Consider the following 21,829-nt stretch of genomic DNA (forward strand, 5'->3'; position numbering starts at 1 on the left):
TGCTTGTCCTTAAGTAAATGTATGGCTTATGAAATTGGGCTATCATTTAGTAATAAACTATTCCAGAAGATTCTACAGGAGGAAAATACAGCAAATATAGGCCTTATTCTTCCCAGATGTTTATTAAAAATATATACACAAGTACAGTATAAAATAATAAACAAGTGAGCAATTATACCACACAAAAGAAAATGTTTCAAATGAGAAACACCTGTATCATTGCATTCATTAGGTCACACTGTAGCAAAAGGTTTTGCAACAGAAAACAAAAATATGTATTTCTTATAGGAGCATTTCAAGTTCAGGTATTCCTCCCTGTTTCAGTCAGTTTTCCTCTGTTTGGTGCCTAATAAATGCGAAACCCAGCTTTGTCAACCTCGAATCACTGAATTGGAACAGGGTCCTCTAAAACCAGTGTTACCCAACCCTGTTCCTTGAGTACCCCCATCGTCAAGCCCTCAATGAGTTGAATGAGGTGTGTTTGTCCAGGGCTACAACAAAAAATGTGTACGGTTGGCGGTACCCGAGGACCAGGGCCAGGTAACACTGCTCTAAACTACAAACATGAGTTTGGAATAATGTCAGTTCCCTAACAGAGGCTCATCTCCCTTTGTTCTCTCTCAGATGTCTATGGAGTTCATGACATTGATAAAAGCTGGGCTGTGTTGCTCAGCTGTGTTGATTTCTAAACAGGTATTAGATATTGACCCCCCTGTTCAATTTCTTCCTGAAGTGTGTCTCATGACCCGGTGGCAGGCATTCACCTCTTCCCCATGACGAAGCTGGGCGCCTCTGCATCATCCTCCCTCTCCTGGTCGTCCTCTTCACTGCTGGAGGAGGACTTCTCAGAATCTGAACAGAGGGTACAATCTAAAAATCAGTCTCTTCTGCCATAACTTATTACCTTTACCTTTTTCCACTAAGAAACTGTACTGGGCCGGGTTTAGTGTTCAATCTAAGCTGTTTTCCAAAACCATTGCTACCAATGTTGCACTTAAATGCTAGTAATCTAACAAATGCATCAGACCACTCATAGAAGTGTCTTTGGATTATATGTTTCCCCTCCCGTGTCACTTTACACCATAAAGGTAAAAAAGAGGGCTCTAGAGGAGTTATATCCATTTTGGCATGGACATTATCATTGAGGGCTTCTGCAATTTCATTGTCAACTGGGTGGGGATTCCTATGGGTTGGGAGTAATGTTCCCCAAAGAAATGCTGTTCATTGTAAGCCTACATTCCCTAAGACATGCAGGCCTTGAAAAAAAACATGCAGGCCTTGACATTAACCTGTTTATCCACTTGTCCTTCAGACAAGGAGGCGACTGAAAACACTGCCACTATAAGTACCTTTCAAAGTGCCTAGAAATGTACACGTTCTGTGCTCTTGTAGGAAGCAATCATTCCCCTAATGCTGGCCACAAATTATAAAACTGTGCTAACAACTAACTAGCAAAGGACATGAACAAAATGTGCAAACTTGGCTACATGCCGCTCTCGCTTTAAACTCAAAACAAGCGTATCTACTCACTACCACTCATGCTGTAAACACAGTCCAGTTAAAAGTAAATGGCACAGATCCATATGAAAATGGTCTATTTGCATATAGGCCTACTGCAGCTCTGATTGGTTATGCCCCACCGGTCTGTGTAGAGTACGGGCTGAGTTGTGTGTACCAATGCAATAGAATCCATCTCCGATGCGTTCAGCCTACAACAAAATATCTTGCATAGTTCCTTTTGTTGTTTCGGTATGTTGCATATAAAATGGCTAATATTGCATTGATTCGATCACAATTTCCACAGTAAAGAGAAACGTTGATAGTGTTAACAGGGAAAACTGTAGAACAGTGGTCACCAACCTTTTTCAAGATCACAGAGTTAAAATGAAATTTTAACTGGATTTGGGGTTTGAGAAGTCAATGAGAGAAGTGAAAAAAATCTTCCTTAGTTATTAATTTTCTCAATCTAAAGGCACAACCTAGATTCAAGCCAATGTCTTAAGTATTTGAACATGTTATTACTCAAACTTCATGAAAGTGACAAACTGACACGTTTTCCCCCCGTCAAAAACAACTATTGAAAGCAGTCCCTTTTGATTTGGACTGCATATGCGCAGTTCGGTGCAAGACGAAGGTTGCTGTCTTTTATTCGTATTTACAGATGGCATACAAGTTTGTTGTAAAGGCACATGAATGTTCACATGTTTGAGAAGGCATTTGTTAAATTACGAGCCTAGTTGGTTTAACCACAGAAAAAGTCAGCAATCTACCCGCTAGCCATGACTGGCTGAGATAATAAGTGGGCTGGACATGCCGAGAGATGAGTTTGGATTGGTCTGCCATATAGCATGCTTCTGTCTATTTGAGCTGGTCAGTATGTCTAGGTAATCCTGTCTAATGCGGCTTTTTTAAAAATTTTGTACTAAAACTACATAAGTGTTGCTCTCCACTTTCTGGAGGACTGAGTTTTTGAAAATCAGTGTAATTCAAATACGATAGCTAAGGAGATTGAGAAAACACCTGTCTCCGGATTACATCTTCAAACTAAGGGCAACCAATGGCATCCGACAGGAGACGCGTCCAACCATGAATGATGTATATGGGTAAGATAGTCTAGCTAGCTACCTTTTCAGATATTACAAGTTTAAAATTGACAGAAAGAGCCATTTGCGTGGCTAGCCTAATATTGGCTAGCTAACATTGAACCTGGTTGGTTAATCACCTGCAGATTCAGGCAGAATAATAAAGTCATGATTGTTCATTGTTTAACTAGTTCAATTTAGCTAAATGTGTTTGACATTATTATTCGTATCTCAGCTATTTGCTTGGCTAGCTATAGCCTAATGTTATCTAGCTTACATTAAACCTGGTTGGTTAGCTACATGCAGATTCATGTTGGCCAGCACTCGTCTCAGTGTGCCAGAGAGTGCAGAATAACTGATGATTTACGAACGCTCAACACCCGTTGAATGTGGCCAGTGTCAGTAAACGTTGGCAAAAAAAGTGTAATTAAATTGTTGCCAGCAGCACAGTTCGTCAACAACGCTCTGGATAACCAACTCTGCTAGCGTGAGTAAAATGGTTAGAATTCAGGATTTCTTATTATGTGTCTGGAAATAGCTAGCAAGCTAGCCAATGTTAGTCAGTTCGCTCGTCCAGTGTACACTCAACGTGAAACGCTCTGAATTTGTGATCTGACAACACAGTTGCAGTCACCAACGCACTGAATAACATAACAGCCTAGCCAGCTCTGCTAGGTCGAGTAATGGTCAGTGAGCTGTTCTCTCGCACTTAAAATGTCTGCAAACAGCTAGCAAGATAGCTTGGGTGCTTGACTGCTGTTAGTACATTAGGATCAACCCTTAAAGAGAAGGGTGGGGCTAAAGCTTAAGAACGGTGCAGAATCGGGGTACACAATAGTAGTACCAAAACATTCAAATTCCATTTTCTCAAAAGCAAAATGACTTTCCCCTTGTTCCTCAACTGTAGTGTATGATATAACATTTTGTAGCTCTGAGTCTCTGCTTTTATCCAATGTAAAATATTTTTTTTTAAAGTATTTCAAGTTTTGCTACAAGACTGATTTGAGCCAGTCGGCCACAAATGTCCTCAATTAATCTAAACACAATATCCCATAATGACAAAGCAAAAACAGGTTTTTAGAAATGTTTGCAAATAGAAAACAAAAACACCATTTATTTTTTAAAACCTTTATTTAACTAGGCAAGTATGTTCTTATTCTTAATTACAATAACTGCCCAAGAACAGTTCAGGGGCTGAACAGATTTTTTACCTTGTCAACTCTGGGATTCGATCCACCAACCTTTTGGTTACTGGCCCAACGCTCTAACAACTAGGCCACCTGCCGAATTCATAACTATTCAAACCCTTTGGTAGGAGAATCAAAATTGAGCTCAGGTGCATCTTGTTTCCATTGATCATCCTTGAAGATGTTTCTACAACTTGGAGTCCACCTGTGGTAAATTCAATTGATTTGACATGATTTGAAAAGAAAACACACCTGTCTATACAAGGTCTCACAGTTCACAGTGTGTGTCAGAGCAAAACCAAGCCATGAGGTCAAAGGAATTGTCCGTAGAGCTCCGAGACAGGATTGTGTCGAGGCACAGATCTGGGGAAGGGTAACTAAAAATGTCTGCAGCATTGAAGGTCCCTAAGAACACAGTGGCCTCCATCATTATTAAATGGAAGAAGCTTGGAACCACCAAGACTCTTCCTAGAGCTGGCCGCCCGGCCAAATTGAGCAATAGGGTAAGAAGAGCCTTGGTCAGGAAGGTGACCGAGAACCCGAAGGTCACTGACAGAGCTCCAGAGATCCTCTGTGGAAATAGTTGTCCTTCTGGAAGGTTCTCCCATCTCTGAAGCACTCCACCAATAAGGCCTTTATGGTAGAGTGGCCAGACGGAAGCCACTCCATAGTAAAAGGCACACGACAGCCCGATTGGAGCTTGCCAAATAGCCCCTAAAGGACTGACCATGAAAAACAAGGTTCTCTGTTCTGATAAAACCAAGATTGAACTATTTGGCCTGAATGCCACATCTGGAGGAAACCTTGCACCATCCCTGTGGTGAAGCACGGTGGTGGCAGCATCATGCTGTGGGGATGTTTTTCAGCAGCAGGGACTGGGAGACTAGTCAGGATCGAGGGAAAGATGAACGGAGCAAAGTATAAAGAGCTCCTTGATGTAAACCTGCTCCAGAGTGCTCAGTATCTCAGACTGGGGTGAAGGTTCACCTTCCAACAAGACAACGACCCAAAGCATACAGCCAAGACAATGCAGGAGTGACTTCAGGACAAGTCTCAATGTCCTTGAGTGACCCACCCAGAGACCGGACTTGAACCCGATCGAACATCTATGGAGAGACCTGAAAATAGCTGTGCAACAACACACTCCCTATCCAACCTGACAGAGCTTGAGAAGATCTGCAGAGAAGAATGGGAGAAACTCCCCAAATACAGGCTATAGTCGCTGCCAAAGGTGCTTCAACAAAGTACTGAATAAAGGGTCTGAATACTTAGGTAAATTTTATAAATCAGTTTTTGCTTTGTCATTATGAGGTAGATTGATGAGAGGAAAACAATTTAGTCAATTTTAGAATTAAGCCATAACATAGCAAAATGTGGAAAAAGTCAAGGGTTCTGAATACTTTCCGAATGCACTGTAAAGTTACTTAAAAAGACAATTTACCTATTTTTTAAAATCATATTTGACAACAATCACCTAAATAAAAGCTAAATGGGAGAATTTAAAATTCCAAAACAATGAATTTAGCAATATTGATTTTGTTATCATGTTTGAGCAAAATAAAGCATTAGCCATGGCAAAAGGTATAGATCTTAAGGAAATTAGCTTTAAAAACAGCAAAATCTTCTCTCAGCTTCATGGCAGAATATGTAGTCACATGAAATCATATTTAAAACTGTAACATTTTCTCTCAGCTCCATGGATACATTTGTAGATTTGCAGGAAATTGGCTTAAAATTACAAAAATGTCTCTACACAGCCAAGATGGGGGTCTCTAAAATTCAGCAACACCGACAGGCTGACCATGCCCATTGCCACGCCCTCCACCTAAGCCCCTTTCTGATCCAGAAAAACCCTGCTGAAGCATAATATGCGAGTACAAAGTCTGAAGGGAACATGTTTCAATGAAATCCATCACTTAAATATTAATTGTTTAATTTACCTTCAACGTTGTTGGCTTCCTGCTTGGCTTTCTTTGCCATAAGCTTCTTCTGCTTCAGCTTTTCCCTGAAATACACAAATGTGTAATGTAACAAACCAGCAAGTATAAAGTTTATAGCAGAGAATAAAAACTCTATAGATTTTATTTTTAGTGGGTCCTTGATTAATGTACCAACCTTTTCTTCCTGCGTTTGGCTGTTCTTACATCAGCTGCCTGTTGGTTATCTGACACCTTGTCAAGATAGTCCAAATCCATCTTTTGCTGCAAGAAAAATAAAATAGTTTATTGCTGAACCCCAGCGTTTAAAATAAATTGGTTCCCAAGAGAAACGATAAGGTCAGCTGCCCACCTTCTCAGTCATCTTGTCCAGGAAGTCCTGTCTCTGATACTCTCGCCTGCGAAGGTGTCTGTACACATGGAACTCTCCACTGCCAGCGCCTGCACTGGAGCCTGGGGAGATTCATTACACATCTCATCAGCGGGCTTAAAAAGGGATTTTTATTAAAATCAACTCAGTAGTAGGGGGTAAGATTTCCAGTGCCGGAACTGTGCCAACATGCCATTGCCTACCTAATAATGTGATAGTGTGTATGTGCGTAGATAACGAGTCTTGCAAGATAAATAACCATAATTCTTGCAGATCTCGCTCGACTCGTTGGCTGCAAAAAAATAACTTGCCCTTGCTAATTCACAAATTAATCCACCACAGGTATTTAGCTAAATTTGCAGGCTTACCCATCACATCCCGCACAAACTCCGGAGGAGCCCGAGGGTTCCATTCTTTTGGTCGGTCTGGGATAGGAGCAGGTTTATCCTACAAACATACATGAGTATTTATTTTTACGACAATTAGCTAGCTAGTATTGTCACTCACTGTTCTAGCTTGCAATGGTTACCCCATGGACATTCAGTCTGAATTAAGTTACCCTAAATGTCTCTACAAGCCAGAATGTTGAATAAATAATATTTAAACTTACTTTAATGGTTGCCCATTCTGTTGGTCCTTTTGATGGAAGGAAGTGGTGATAAAATGTCCACAGGAAAGCATAATTAAATCAACATTTCAAAGTGCTTCTTCTTTTATGGTATATTGGCGATCACACAATTTAATGTGCATCCTGCCACCTACTATGCGGGATGGAAACAGGATTCCCCAAAAAAACTGAACTACCAGAAACAAAATATATATATATTTTAACATTAAACAACTTTTGTAAAAAAAATAATACATCCCTATACAGGCTCATGGGGAACCTGGGAGTGTGGGTCTTCCAGCGCCAGTACCCCTTGCAAGTCTTCAGATGTAAAATTCTTGAGTCCCAAAAACATTTCTGCCACAGCCACAATAATGTCCAGTTTCCTCGACTTCTTTGAGACTTGTGCTGTACAGTTTAACTGTGGCAATGAACACAAAATCAACTTAACACACAGGGTCTCTTGTCTGGCAGCAAACATTTACTACAGGCTGTGGTGTATCCACTACCATAACTTCACTAGCATCACTTGTTTTCTCAATTCTTTTAAATCGCCTCTGCATAGGAGATTCAATTGACCACTGACTTTTGCAACCTCAATTTCCTTCACTCAGGATCATAATCCCCACCACAATTGCAACAACGTCATCCTTTTACACACCATTCTTCAGTATACTGTTCATCTGCACACACTTGAAACATGGCCAAATCCTTTTCAATTCTTACACTGCAGTGGTTTAGGGATGAAAGCCATTACGGCATATCTTACATAACCAAGGTTCACCTGCGTGGGTATTTGCTCTTTATCAAAAAACAACAGGACCGACAGACTTTCCTTTACTCCATTCACCCAGCGGGTCAGACTACGGGCACCAACCACATCAGGAATTCTCTTCAGGTATTCAACATGAACATACTTCGTCACCCCTGAGATGACTCCTTTGTTGTCCTGATTCTTTTGAGGCCCACTGCAATCTTCCTCTGCTCTTCAGAAATTTAATTAAACAAAATATTACCACTCCTGAGCTGTGTTGGAAAACTCTGTTTAGTATGCTTATTGGTCATAGTATGGAAAGAGTTAGTATGCCAAAATGTCCCAGATGTGGTCCTACAGTCGCCAAAATACAAAGTATAAAAGCAATGGACAACATTTCCATGCTTTTAGGGCACATAATGCAATTCTTCGGAAATGGGCGTGGCTTCACAACGTTTTCAGATGTGTTGGCTCCGAGTACATCGAACTTGCCAGTATATCTACTTTATGCTAACAACCCAACGTTTATTGACTCGATTATTCACGTCATTCATAGCTTAGCTAAGTGGTATAGTCGTTCGGGTCTGTTCATAAATTCACTCTGAATATATACTCCGATTTCAGAGCACTCTAGCCTGACTGCCAGAGGCAGAATGCAGAATAGCTGATGAATTTACAAACGATCGTTGAATGTGGCCGGTGTCAGTAAACATTGGCAAAAAAGCGTAATTAAATTGTTGCCAGCAGCACAGTTAGTCACCAACGCTCTGGATAACATGAAAACTGCCTAAACAACTCTGCTGGGGTGAGTAAAATGGTCAGAGTGAGGTGTTCTCTCATTTGTGTCTGGAAGTAGCTAGCCAACATTAGCCAGTTAGCTTGGGTGCAGTTGAGGTCAGAACGCTCAGATCAACCCTACTCCTCCAAAGCACACTCCAGGAGCGAAACTCTCAGAATCTATGAACGGACAATCAACACCCTGATTTTACAAACGCCCAAAGCACACTCTGGCACTCCAGATTGAATTTACAAACACACTCGAAGTCTAGCTAGTAATTTGTTATGCTAATAAGAGAGCAAGAGGTTGCATAGCAACATAATCAACTTCCTGTAGACAGGCGAAGCGCTAGTATGCTCAACTGAAATGATACCGTTCGTTTACAGTATAATAAAATGAACTAATAATATATACTCATTAAGTATGTACAACACAGTAAGTTAGTATGGGTATTTGAACACAGCTCATGTCACTCTGACGTCACCATTTTCGAAACCACAAACGGATTTTCCACATATGCATCCGAACAAGAAGCAATTCATTATAATTTACTGCACTCCAATCTTAGACGAATTCATTTTCGTTAGTTTTCGATACTACTGTTGTCACTACAGACTTCCTGTTTAATTCGAACTCAGCATCCACTTCCGCCATCTTCGTCACCTAACTAGTTCCCTGTCGCCCCCTACTAACGAAACCTTTTCAAAGCGCTGGTAGTGCATTCAAGTGCCTTATCACCTGAAACGGTTGCGCATGTAAATACATACATACACGTGTTTGTATTATTTTGGACGTTTTGTGACATGTGATATAAACCATTACCAGCGTTTGGAAAAGTTGGTTTATTGATACTGTACTTTCCTGCGGATATTTTTCTCAAATTCCTACCCAAAAAAAGGACAAACCGCACACACAAATGGCACAGTAACGTTACGTTGAAATACAATGGTATTCAGCATTATGGCTTGTAGGGCTTGTGAGATGCATTTTTCCAAACAAATGAATGCCATCAATCTCAGACTGTGAATCAGGGAATGTTCTAGCTAACTATCTGCGTAAACAGAATCACTGCGTTTGGCGCTAACGTTAGCTAGCCTTGCCGGCTGTGGAGATAAACATGATCTATTTGACTATATCCTCAAATAACTCCCCCCCCAGGACACTTACAGGGTTTCTCATCAATCTCTCCAATTTAAGGCGCTGCTCCTCTGCCGGAGTTTTGGCTATAATCAAAGGTTGAGATTCCTTTCCTGACGGTTTCCCAGGTCGACCATCCTTTTCCCTGGTCGCCGACATCTTTCGAATATGATGTTTGTCTTCTTCTACATTGATTTGTACGTAAAATGTTTAGCTCCACCTAGCGTACTGGGGCTGCATACTTAGTTATAAGGGGGTGCAATGCTGGAAATTAAAAATTAGTATGAACAAAATTGGTGAGGTTATTATTTTACCTATGGTATATTAGGCAAACACAAATAACGATGTTCTTTCAAATTCAGAATGTTATTCTAAAGAAGGCTCAGTACCTCATTGGGAAAATTGCAATGCAGAGTTCTTGATAAGCCAGTAGGGGGCACTCCTCCCTCTAGTTTAAAGGATCGATCTGCATTTGATACTACCATTTTTTTAACTTGGAAATTCATGATATTTATAAACTGGGTGGTTCGAGCCCTGAATGCTGATTGGCTGACAGCCGTGGTATATGAGACCATATACCATGGGTATGACAAAACATTTATTTTTACTGCTCTAATTACTTTGATAACCAGTTTATTATAGCATTAAGGCACCTCTGAGGTTTGTGGTATATGGCGAATATACCACGGACAAGGGCTGTATCCATCTACTCTGTGTTGAGTCGTGCATAAGAACAGCCCTTAGCCGTGGTATATTGGCCATATACCACACCCCCTCGTGCCTTATTATTTAAGTACCCATTATTGATTATTGAACAATATATCTTATAAATGCCTCAAACTTAGTTCAACTGTCTTACCCTATCAGAACCTAAAATATAGGCTAAACTTGTTTTACTCCAATGTTTGTAAACAACGTAAATGTAAACAAACACTGTATAGCCTCAAAACATGCTTCAAACTATATATATGGTCAGTATTTGCATCCATAGATCTATCTATGAATTTGAGTGTTACATTTCTCCAGTCCCATCCCTCAGGTTTTTACAGAAACAGTGGCAGGGAAAATTCTTTGTTATTGTTTCAACCGCAAATTTCCCCTTTAAAGGAAAAATCTTGGGAGGCTTGGCTCGATTCTGCCTTGAGCTACAGAATCCACAGCTCTTGCGCAGTAAAAGTAGTATCACATTGTGACCAAGTAATCAACTCTCTTACTTTAAATAAGACACATTATTTATTTATTGCTCATTGGGGAAATAATTCCTAGTCAGTTGTACAACTGAATGTATTCAACTGAAATGTGTCTTCAGCATTTAACCCAACCCCTCTAAATCAGAGAGGTGCAGGTGGCTGCCATAATCAATATCCACGGCACCCAGGGAACAGTGGGTTAACTGCCTTGCTCAGGGGCAGAAGGACATATTTTTAGCTTGTCAGCTCGGGATTCAATCCAGCAACCTTTCAGTTACTGGCCCAACACTCTAACCACTAAGGCTACCTGTCGCCATTGCTCATCATGTAATGCTTGTTGGGCATGTTGGCATAAGAGGATGAATCACCAAGGAGAAGAGCGAGCTAAGGTTAGCCCTAACCCTCCCAAAAAAGTAAGAATATGCATATAACTCCATTTCTTATCATAGCATTTTTTTAAACATTTACTGTAGCTTTCCTAGTCAGACTCTAAAGATGCTATAAATTAGCCTCAACATCAACATCATGCACATTGCTCAGTAAAGAGAAAACTAACCTCACTTATCCATACCAAAGCTGACACACAATCAATGGTCTGGTCTCGGTTATGAAAAACATACATCCACTAATGCAAAATGCTCTGAATGGTCAAAGCCACAGTGTTACAGAGAAAATGCTATTTCAAAAGGCTTACTTTCAGTCCCACAGGGAAAGGCAGTTGCGCAAAGCAAATAAGATACACATTTAAAAAATGCATCAACTCATAGCATTTTAATGCATTAGACTGGTTACATTCCAAACAGAAAGCAGTAGGGATAATTCCTCCCTCTGCACATCCACCTGAGGGAAAATATGTTTATGGACAGTCATCCAGGCAGATATCAACACAATTGAACTCCCCATAGGCACACGTACACCATTCACACTTACTGAGTGAGTGAGAGTGTGTGTTTGTTCATGCCTGTGTTAGAGCATGTACGTGTGCTAAACAGGTTGAGGGAGGTCCAGAAGCAACAGGATGGATTCTCACAGTAAATCCTGTCTGAACTGGTTTGTGAAAGCGCTCACAGACTCTCTTCATTAATGCCAGCCCATGTATTAATAGGCTGTGGCAGCTCTCACAACAGCTCCCTGACTAAAGCAGACACTGCACTCACAAATCACCCCCAACTCTGTAACCTACTCTCCTCACCCCCAACCTTCCAATGAGTTTCTCTCTAGGGCACTGGATTTTTTTGTTCATGCCACTCACCCTGCATGGGATTTTCTTGAGGCGTTGTGTGAGCTCTAGTCTTTAAAAAAAATATATATACATTTCCTTTATCTAACCAGGTAGGCCAGTTGAGAACAAGTTCTCATTTACAACTGCGACCTGGCCAAGATAAAGCAAAGCAGTGAGACAAAAACAACACAGAGTTACACATGGGATAAACAAATGTACAGTCAATAACACAATAGAAAAATCTGTATACAGTGTGTGCAAATGAAGTAAGGAGGTAAGGCAATAAATAGGCCAATAGTGGCGAATTAATTACAATTTAGCAATTTACACTGGAGTGAGATGTGCAGATGAGGATGTGCAAGTAGAAATACTGGTGCGCAAAAGAGCAGAAAAACAAAAACACATTTGGGGATGAGGTAGGTAGTTGGTTGAATGGGCTATTTACAGATGGGCTGTGTACAGTTGCAGCGATCGGTAAGCTGCGCTGACAGCTGACCCTTAAAGGTGAGGGTAGGCAACAACAGCTCCACCCCGCTGATCCTCAACACTGGGGCCCCACAAGGGTGCGTTCTGAGCCCTCTCCTGTAATACATGTATCACTAGCCACTTTAACTATGCCACTTTGTTTACATACACATCTCATATGTATATACTGTACTCGATACCATCTACTGTATCTTGCCTATGCTGCTCTGTACCATCACTCATTCATATATCTTTATGTACATATTCTTTAACCCCTTACACTGTGTATAAGACAGTAGTTTTGGAATTGTTAGTTAGATTACTTGTTGGTTATTACTGCATTGTCGGAACTAGAAGCACAAGCATTTCGCTACACTCGCATTAACATCTGCTAACCATGTGTATGTGACAAATAACATTTGATTTGATTTGATTTGATTTAAAGTGAGGGAAATATGTCTTTAACTTCAGTGATTTTTGCAATTTGTTCCAGTCATTGGCATCAGAGAACTGAAAGTAAGCTGAAAGTAAGCCTTTTGAAATAGCATTTTCTCTGTAACACTGTGGCTTTGACCATTCAGAGCATTTTGCATTAGTGGATGTATGTTTTTCATAACCGAGACCAGACCATTGATTGTGTGTCAGCTTTGGTATGGATAAGTGAGGTTAGTTTTCTCTTTACTGAGCAATGTGCATGATGTTGAAGAAGGTGTTGGCATTGGGGATGACCAGTGAAATATACCTGCTGGAGCATGTGCTACGGGGTGGGTGTTGCTATGTTGACCAGATAGCTGAGATAAGGCAGAGCTTCACCTAGCAAAGACTTATAGATGACCTGAAGCCAGTGGGTTTGGCGACGAATATGTAGCGAGGACCAGCCAACGAGAGCATACAGGTCACAGTGGTGTTGCGAAATAGGAAGCCAATTCTAGATTTAACTTTGGATTGGAGATGCTTAATGTGAGTCTGGAAGGAGAGTTTACAGTCTAGCTGTCACGGCCGTCAGAATGAGACCAAGGTGCAACGTGCTGAGCGTACCTTTTTTTATTTGTTAAACTGTCGCCAACAAAACAAGAACATAGACAACTTCCCACAATGACAGAATGAAATAGGCTGCCTAAGTATGATTCCCAATCAGAGACAACGATAAACAGCTGTCCCTGATTGAGAACCATACCCAGCCAAAACATAGAAATACATAGAAATACAAAAACATAGAAAACAGAACATAGAATGCCCACCCAAATCACACCCTGACCAAACCAAATAGAGACATAAAAAGGCTCTCTAAGGTCAGGGCGTGACACTAGCCAGACACCTAGGTATTTATAGTTGTCCACATATTCTAAGTCAGAACCGTCCACAGTAGTGATGCTAGTTGGGGAGGCGGGTGCAGTCAGCGATCGGTTGAAGGAAATGCATTTTGTTTTACTAGCATTCAAGAGCAGTTGGAGGCCAAGGAAGGAGTGTTGTATGGCGTTGAAGCTCGTTTGGAGGTTTGTTAACACAGTGTCCAAAGAAGCGCCAGATGTATACAGAATGGTGTCGTCTGCGTAGAGGTGGATCAAATAATCACCTGCAGCAAGAGCGACATCATTGATATATACAGAGAAAAGAGTCGGCCCGAGAATTGAACTCTGTAGCACCTCCATAGAGACTGCCAGAGGTCCGGACAACAGGGCCTCCGATTTGAAACACTGAACTCTATCTGAGAAGTAGTTAGTGAACCAGGCGAGGCAGTCATTAGAGAAACCGAGGATGTTGAGTCTGCCGATAAGAATACGGTGATTGACAGAGCCGAAAGCCTTGACCAGGTCGATGAAGACGACTGCACAGTACTGTCTTTTATCAATGGTCGGTTATGATATCGTTTAGGACCTTGAGCGTGGCTGAGGTGCACCTGTGACCAGCTCGGAAACCAGTTTGCATGGTGGAGAAGGTACGTGGGATTCAAAATGGTCGGTGATCTGTTTGTTAACTTGGCTTTCGAAGACGTTATAAAGGCAGGGCAAGATGGATATAGGTCTCTAACAGTTTGGGTCTAGAGTGTCTCCCCCTTTGAAGAGGGGGATGACCGCGGCCACTTTCCAATCTTTAGGAATCTCAGACATTACGAAAGAGAGGTTGAACAGACTAGTAATAGGGGTTGCAACAATGGCGGCGGATAATTTTAGGAAGAGAGGGTCTAGATTGTCTCGTCTCTATGATTGAATTTTCCCCATTACGCTCACAGCATTTTAATGTAAGCAAGGATGTGCCAATTACATAATATGCAGCACACTCACGCTGTGATGTTTAAAACATGCAGATGGGCGCAAAATGAATCTGAATGGATGGAAGGGTTCGGCATTAACAAGCCAGAAAACCTCAGCCAGAGAGAGGGAGACTGAGTGAGATGTACTGTTTGTGCTGTGCTACAGCCCAATGTCTTGGGGGCGCAGGGACTTACATACATTTGATACGGCCCCCATGAATTGGACATTGATCGGGGCTACCCCCTTCCTCTCTTCAAATTCAGTTTTCAGACCAACCACCAGATAGACACTGCTAAAAGACCAAAGGAAGATAAATATCTAGGTGGAACATTACAGCTTCTCCCCATGTTGCCTTTCTTGTCTTCCGTTGGGCCTTTCCTTGAATAAACCCCCCCCCCCCCCCCCCCCTGATAGGGCTAAATAGCAGCGCACGCACGCACGCACGCACGCACACACACACACACACACACATTTTCACCCGATCCCATACTGTGAATAGTTGGAAGGGAAAACAAATATTTAAAAATGTCTGCCTCAATTAAACATTCACCTGACTTAAATATACATGCATAGGAAAAAGGCAAATATGCTTTCATAGATCAAATGTATCTTTCAACTATTAAATATGGCTGATGATTTTCTTGGTGTGAATGAAAAGGATTATAACTGGATTTAAGCTTCAAGGATATTGAAGGCCCACCCAATCACTGTGCCACTACCCATTGTCCAGCCGATAGACGGCCAGGCCGGCCGTGTCGCCTACAAGGAATACAAATAAGGCCAACATCTTTAATTTGCGAACATTGTGTGTATTTCTACTTTGTTTGTTAAGATTTGATAATGTAGGCCAGGTTGAAATTATGAGATCAATGAATTCATAGTAAGTGGTGTATTGTAGTGAATCAGGCATGTAGCGTGTAAATTGCTCCTGTATGTCGCTCTGGATAAGAACGTCTGCTAAATGACATAAAATGTCGAATGTAAATGTGTTTCCACACACAACGGGGACAATGTTTTTTCTCCACCTCAAGAAATCAGGTCAATGGCAGTTCAGTGTCCAGACATCCATACCAATTGACATTTCCCTAATGAGACACCATGATCTTATTCGGAGAGGCCTGCCCTGGGTGCGCTTTCTCTTAGCACTCATATTTTATATGCCACACGTGTTCATACTGAGAACAGGCAGAAAGGGGAAATTGACTTGACTTTATTATTAATAGCTAATTCTCTATGGATTTTCAATACTTTTTGACATTGTGCTTGCAACCACAATCCACTGACATGAAAAGCTATGGTCTTTTCATGTCAATAGTATAGTTTTCGTCTGAGTGAGTCATCACCATATTACCCTCCATTTACAGGAAAGCTGAAGGAGTATTCGGTTACCTTGATAAGGGAAGGGAAATATACTGTACTGGACAAAATGTAAAAAGCTTTAGATGTTATCCTGAAACAGAAGGAAAATCCCACATAGATATAACACACCATTCCCCTTCATAAAGATTTTCTGTGATAGATTCTGTTTATTATCATTAGGCCTAATATCTGGGTTAGAATTGAAATCCCTCTCCAGTGGCTATGGTTGATACATATGGTAACCTTAACTTCAGGGTGACAGTAGACCTCGCTGTTGCAAAAGTGTTAAAACACGAGTTATGTCAATTCACCCAATACACAAACTGGGTTCATTAAAGTAATCTTATTCTAATCCCTTAGGTTACACATGAACTCTGTACAATCTTCCTGCCATGAAAAAAATGAGGACATAGGGAAAAACTTGCTTGTTTGTGACTACAGTCCCTCCCAGTCATGGTTGTTCTCTTTGGCATGGCTTGGCACAGGTCTCCTATGGAGAAGGCTCTAAATTCACACTCACCTTTTAGTTCGTCAACCATGTCCTTAGATTGATCCTGAGAGCTAAACAATGTGTTTTGTTTGGTTGGAAGCCTGCCTTGTCACATGGAGATTCCTGTGCCCACTGATGTAATGGACCTGCTGTGATAGTAGTTCTCTCACAATGAATATAATGCTAATCACATCATTGGAGAAATGTATTTTATTGCTGAAAATTTTGCGCCCCATTGATTTGAAGCGCAAAACCAGGACGTTATAATGACCAATTATCCTATTTACCCCAAATTGCACTTCTATGCTGGACTGATAGTAAGTAAATTAAAGAGGTTAGCAATTGTTTCATATTAAATCATAACAGTACGTGCTTCCGGCAGAAGGCTGACTTTCTCACAGAGATTCAATTTACACGCTCTTATACTCAGTTCGGAGGAGAAATAAAAACATTCAGGAAGCCCTGAAAGAAAAACAGCATCTCATTTATCATAGTAAACAAAAGCCTTTGAAGCTGGGCATTTAAAATAGGATTTCCATAAATAAGTAAACCATTCACCGATGTGAATGCTTCGACACACTGTTTGTGAAATAACAAAGGCAGAGTTGTGCGCTCCTCAAGGTTTATTTGTGACGGTAATCAACTTCAGCTGAGAAACCTGGTGACCCTTTAGAAAATGTAGCCTTATTTGGGAGCCGGTCCAAAGATAACAATTTTACTGTTCCCCCATATCCACTCTCAGCGATATATTCATCATCATCATTATCCATGTGATAATAAAACATTTGAAAAGCCTGAGCAAACAGTCATGTTGCCAGTATATATCTACGGATAAATAATAAATATTAGACCATCTGCTCTAAATATGCATTTGAAAGGGGAAGCTGCATAAACACTCTGTCACATATTCTGTGTTCTTTGTTCATCTTTGTGTTGTGATGTCTTGTGTTTGCGCATCAGGAAAATGGCTTGGAAATTATTCCAAAATTGCAGAAATACGACTGCATCGCTTGGGCAGAACTATGAAACAAGTAACAACAGGGATTTAGGTTAATAATAAACACCACCATTTGTACTTTATTGATCATCAGCAAAATGACACCAGGCCATTTCATAGAAGCCTTGCAGTTCTAAGTCGCAGGAATGGACAATGGGGTCCTTTATGACAACCCGGAGGCACTACTCCATTTGAGACATTTCATATCATTGCTGTGCTTCACAACCATGTGACGCCCTGACAGTGTAACATTCAAAGAAAAAAACGAACAACAATGAAAACCACAACCTGTTGCTCCTTCATTCATTCATTAACTTGCTTGCTTTCAACTACACTTACTCCATGCTTAATGGCTTCTGGTTATCTCCCTTTTTAGCTATGTTAACATTTTGTGTCATGGCTGGAGAACGTATATGTCAGATCAATTCCACAAAGTATTCAAAGGCCATCTTTGCGTGCATGAGTCTGGTAGCCGCTGTTTGGTTCCATGTCTAGAGACCTCCAGGGCCCATGCCTCAGCTATCGATATAGAGGCTCAGGCTGGTGAGTGGCGGGTCTATAGAGCTGCTGTAACCGCACCGGTCTGGTTGGCCAGCCACCGGGTAATTGTCCAATGACCCGTAGGTTCACAGGGTGCCCATGTCCCGAGAACTGGGCATTTGTGCTCAGGATGTGGGTCTGGCCCGGCTGTGAGTCCAGCGGAGGTAGACTGGCGTGGGACGGGGCAGAGGGCAAGGTGGTTGGCAGGGAGAAGTGGGGCAGCAGGATGGCGGGGGTGAGGCCGTAGCGGAGCTGGAAGACCCGGGGCGGGCCCTGGGCCACGAAGCTGATGGGCTGCTGGGTTTCAGGGTGCTCGTCTCTCTTCACCTCCCGCGCCTTGTCCTCTCGCTCCTCTAGCTTTTTGCTGGAATTCTCTTTGGCTCGGCTGAGCTCCTGGATTTTCTCTGCCTGAACACGGCGGATGTGGTATCTTTTCCTGGAGCTTTGGAAGGAGTCCAGGAACCCCTCCAAGGGCAACTTCCCCTCCATGAACTTCTCCAGGAGGTCCTGTGAAGCAGAGGACAGGAAGACAGGAAGTCTAACAAAAGGATTCACAACCCTTGGGAACAGTGTAAACACAGCCCCACATGTAAAACGGGGTTTCACATTGACTTGTAATGCTTGCCATGAAATTTGACACAGATGTGTTGATAATTTACTTGCAATATATATTATTTTACATGGGCCAAAATGTTATATCTAGTAACACTTCCAATGGAACAGCACTAGAATGACTGTAATCAGTCTGACTGGCAACTGTATCCCCAGTCATTGGGAGTAGGTGGAAAAACCTGTCTAGCCTAGTATTGGGGGAGTGAATAATTGATTACAGTCTGCACAGCCCACCTCCCCACTCTAACCTCTGCCTGAGCATAGTCATTGGGAAGAACTCAATTAGCAGGAAGCGACTGGCTACGCACACAAAAAAGGTTTCGGTCATTACTGTGTATCTTCCATATCAGAGCAGCACAAATGGTCCCCATGGTACCACCATAATTTCCCTGGACATTTCTTTATTCATAGTTGCCAGCTGTAGATGGCTTGACACTAGGCTTGGGCGATATACTGTATATTGGGTGATATACCGTTTACCTGTATACTGGGGTATTTCGAAATACCAACGGTTTATTATATTTTTTCAAAGCCCTCCTGGATCAAGATCCCTGTTGCCTAAATTGTTTTGTGGGTCAATATATTAATATATTTTTTCAATCCCCTTGTGTGCACATTCGGTAATACCCTATACCCCGGTATTGTACAGAAACGGTATGCCGGTATGAAATCTGGATACCGCCTAACCCTACACAATCAACTCTCTATGATGTTACCTTCGGCCTCGGGGGCTGAAATCTGTCAGCTTCAACAGGGAGCCGGTAAAGATATTAATGAGTGGCACTGGTGATACATAAAACCAAATTGCTGGAACACACAAAAGAACCCACCCTTACTGCCATTCATTAGATACGTACATTGATTGTGTGAAATCCATTTAATAAACAAATGGGCCATTCATTATGGCCACGAGCTGGACGGCCTTTCATGGCTATATGTTGGAAGGATTGTGTGTGGGGGGATAGTCTATGGTAGTAAGCCTTTCTCATTATGGGAACGTGCTGTATAGGACTATAGTCTGTGCACGGTTATACAGTCACTTCCTTACAGTATATGGTTTGTGAAATTAAGGTTTACAAGGGCCACTTGCTAATGGATCAAGCTCAATAAATGTGTAGTGCCATACATTCCCCTCCAAATAAAATGTTATATCACCTAGGAAAGTATGAGGTCGGATTAAATGTGTATAGTTTGCACCAATTGCCCTGTAAAAAACAAACTTTCCTACAAGGGTAAAAACATACCAATGTGGGCATGTTTGCTGTGTAGTGTCTTGGTTAAAGTATGAAGGAGCTGAATGTAGTTGTATGAAAATTGTAGCTGTAGGTTAATGAGGTATTTAAATTGTTCAGTAAACCGTGGCAGTCAACGTGCAGTGCACATTAAAAAAGTAGCTGACGCGGGTGACAAAATATATATCGGGATATTATTTTTGTATCGTATAATTTTGACCATATCACAATATTATTTTTGTGTCGTATAATTTTGACCATATCACAACATTATTTTTGTATCGTATAATTTTGACCATATCACAATATTATTTTTGTATCGTATAATTTTGACCATATCACAATATTATTTTTGCGCTAGTTTGCTGTAACTGCAACAAAACTCCAGTATTTGTCCATCATAGCTTGTTTTCTATCTTCTTTTTAAATCTGGAAAACTTTTGTTTTTCCATGGCTGATCAAAACATTTGTTTTCTCATGGCTCTCTCATGTCCCTCTGAAGCAGATATATGGTGAGCAATATTTTTGGAACATTGAATCACAATAGTATCACAGTATCGAATCGCAATACATATAGAATTGTGAGAATTGGCATACATATCGTATCGCCACTTAAATATCATGATAATATGGTATCGTGAGGTCTGTGTGTATTTCTATTAACCGTCTAGTCATCTATAACATTATGTGTTTAATAAGCAAATTAACATTTGAAATACCTGATTATTTGTAAATCAAAAGGTCAAGGCAAATATTCTCGTTCAAATTGTAGACATTTCCATTGAAATCGTGGCCAGATGTAATATAGTGCACAGAAAACTTTGGGCAAAATGCTTTGTTTGATCTCGCTTGAAAAAGGCAACCAGTTCAGTGTGAATCCTAACTCTAACTCCTGCAGGCTTGAATACTCAAGTATGCATGAGTTTCATAGACTATTCCTAGAATTTGTCCGATTTTAATGGAGCGCAGAATGAACAAGTGTGGCCTGGCTGTCGACTTATGTGGAGGCTTTTCAATGATTCTACACTAGTGCTGACAATGCAAAGAACACACTCAGTGGTTTATGCTAAGACCCAACAATAGAGCTCAGGCTTTGGAATTACCTCAGACTGTTCCTCAGCACGCGCCACATCTTCGTGGAGAAGATTCTGTGCTGTTTGGAGGCTGTGCTTCTGTGTGTGGGGCACTGCAAGGACAAGGAAACATAATTGATTCACAAGGAATGACAGTGACAGAGGGATCAGTTAATTACATAAAAGAGCTTACCAAAAAGAGTGACTTATGACTAGCTCAAGACTAGCTCAGTCAATGAGAAACCAGGAGAGATTAAATCATTTTAAAACAAAGAACCTTTAGGGTTGTAAAGGGAGATGGTGGATGGACATTTTTTTTGGCTCGGAGAGAGGGGCTATGGAGCTGCAAACGTTGCCTGTGAGCAAACATTTCAAAACATTGAGGTTTGTTCAGCAGAAGAAGAACCAGTCGCTTCTGTCTCAGTCTGTCAACCAACCGGTGAGAGAGGCGTCCACACATCAAGGTTCCACTTCCATTGAATAATGTTTGCAGTGTCATCGGTGGGCAGAGTACGAATTAAACAATTAAATTTGGGGGTCTCTATTTTCTTCATGGAACCTAAACATTTTCTGGGCCTAATAGTAAAGACATCATATAATCATGTTTTTTTATTAACTTTTTTATTTTGGCATGAACATAATGAACGTAATCTTATTGAACAACAAATCACTTCAAAAAGTATGCTACCTGCGCATGTATGTCCACTACAAAATAATTCCAGCATTCAAACATTGAACTGTGCACTCGAGACATTTGTTACAAAACACCAAAAAGTGTAATGACAGTAACATTAGCACTTTCAAAATATTATACTAAGGAAAATGTTTTTAAATATACACTACCGTTCAAAAGTTTGGGGTCACTTAGAAATGTCATTGTTTTTGAAAGAAAAGCTAAATGTTTTGTCCATTAAAATAACATCAAATTGATCAGAAATACAGTGTAGACATTGTTAATGTTGTAAATGACTATTTTAGCTGAAAACGGCAGATTTTTTATGGAATATCAACATAGGTGTACAGAGGCCCATTATCAGCAACC

General features: G+C 41.1%; 2 protein-coding genes across 2 annotated transcripts in view; both read right to left on the bottom strand.

Annotated features, from left to right (window-relative positions):
- Positions 1-97: 97 nt before the first annotated feature.
- Positions 98-9,541, bottom strand: LOC123999401 (PRKR-interacting protein 1 homolog). The gene is made up of 6 exons (XM_046305172.1): positions 9,383-9,541; positions 6,445-6,523; positions 6,059-6,159; positions 5,885-5,970; positions 5,710-5,774; positions 98-852 (listed from the first exon to the last, which is right to left on the bottom strand). The coding sequence occupies exons 1-6, from the start codon at positions 9,509-9,511 to the stop codon at positions 761-763; spliced, it is 552 nt and encodes a 183-aa protein (XP_046161128.1). The 5' UTR covers positions 9,512-9,541; the 3' UTR covers positions 98-760.
- A 7,842-nt stretch (positions 9,542-17,383) lies between these two features.
- The window catches only part of LOC124000753 (vacuolar protein sorting-associated protein 37D-like), a 43,200-nt gene continuing 38,754 nt past the window's right edge, over positions 17,384-21,829 (bottom strand). The window contains exons 3-4 of the mRNA XM_046307341.1: positions 20,818-20,900; positions 17,384-18,377 (exon numbers count right to left, since the gene is read on the bottom strand). Coding sequence (XP_046163297.1) covers positions 17,850-18,377; positions 20,818-20,900 — 611 coding nt within the window. The 3' untranslated portion in view covers positions 17,384-17,849. The remainder of the gene's footprint in view (positions 18,378-20,817; positions 20,901-21,829) is intronic.

The sequence above is a fragment of the Oncorhynchus gorbuscha genome, linkage group LG16 (genome assembly GCF_021184085.1).
Source record: "Oncorhynchus gorbuscha isolate QuinsamMale2020 ecotype Even-year linkage group LG16, OgorEven_v1.0, whole genome shotgun sequence".
Classification (NCBI taxonomy): Eukaryota; Metazoa; Chordata; class Actinopteri; order Salmoniformes; family Salmonidae; genus Oncorhynchus; species Oncorhynchus gorbuscha.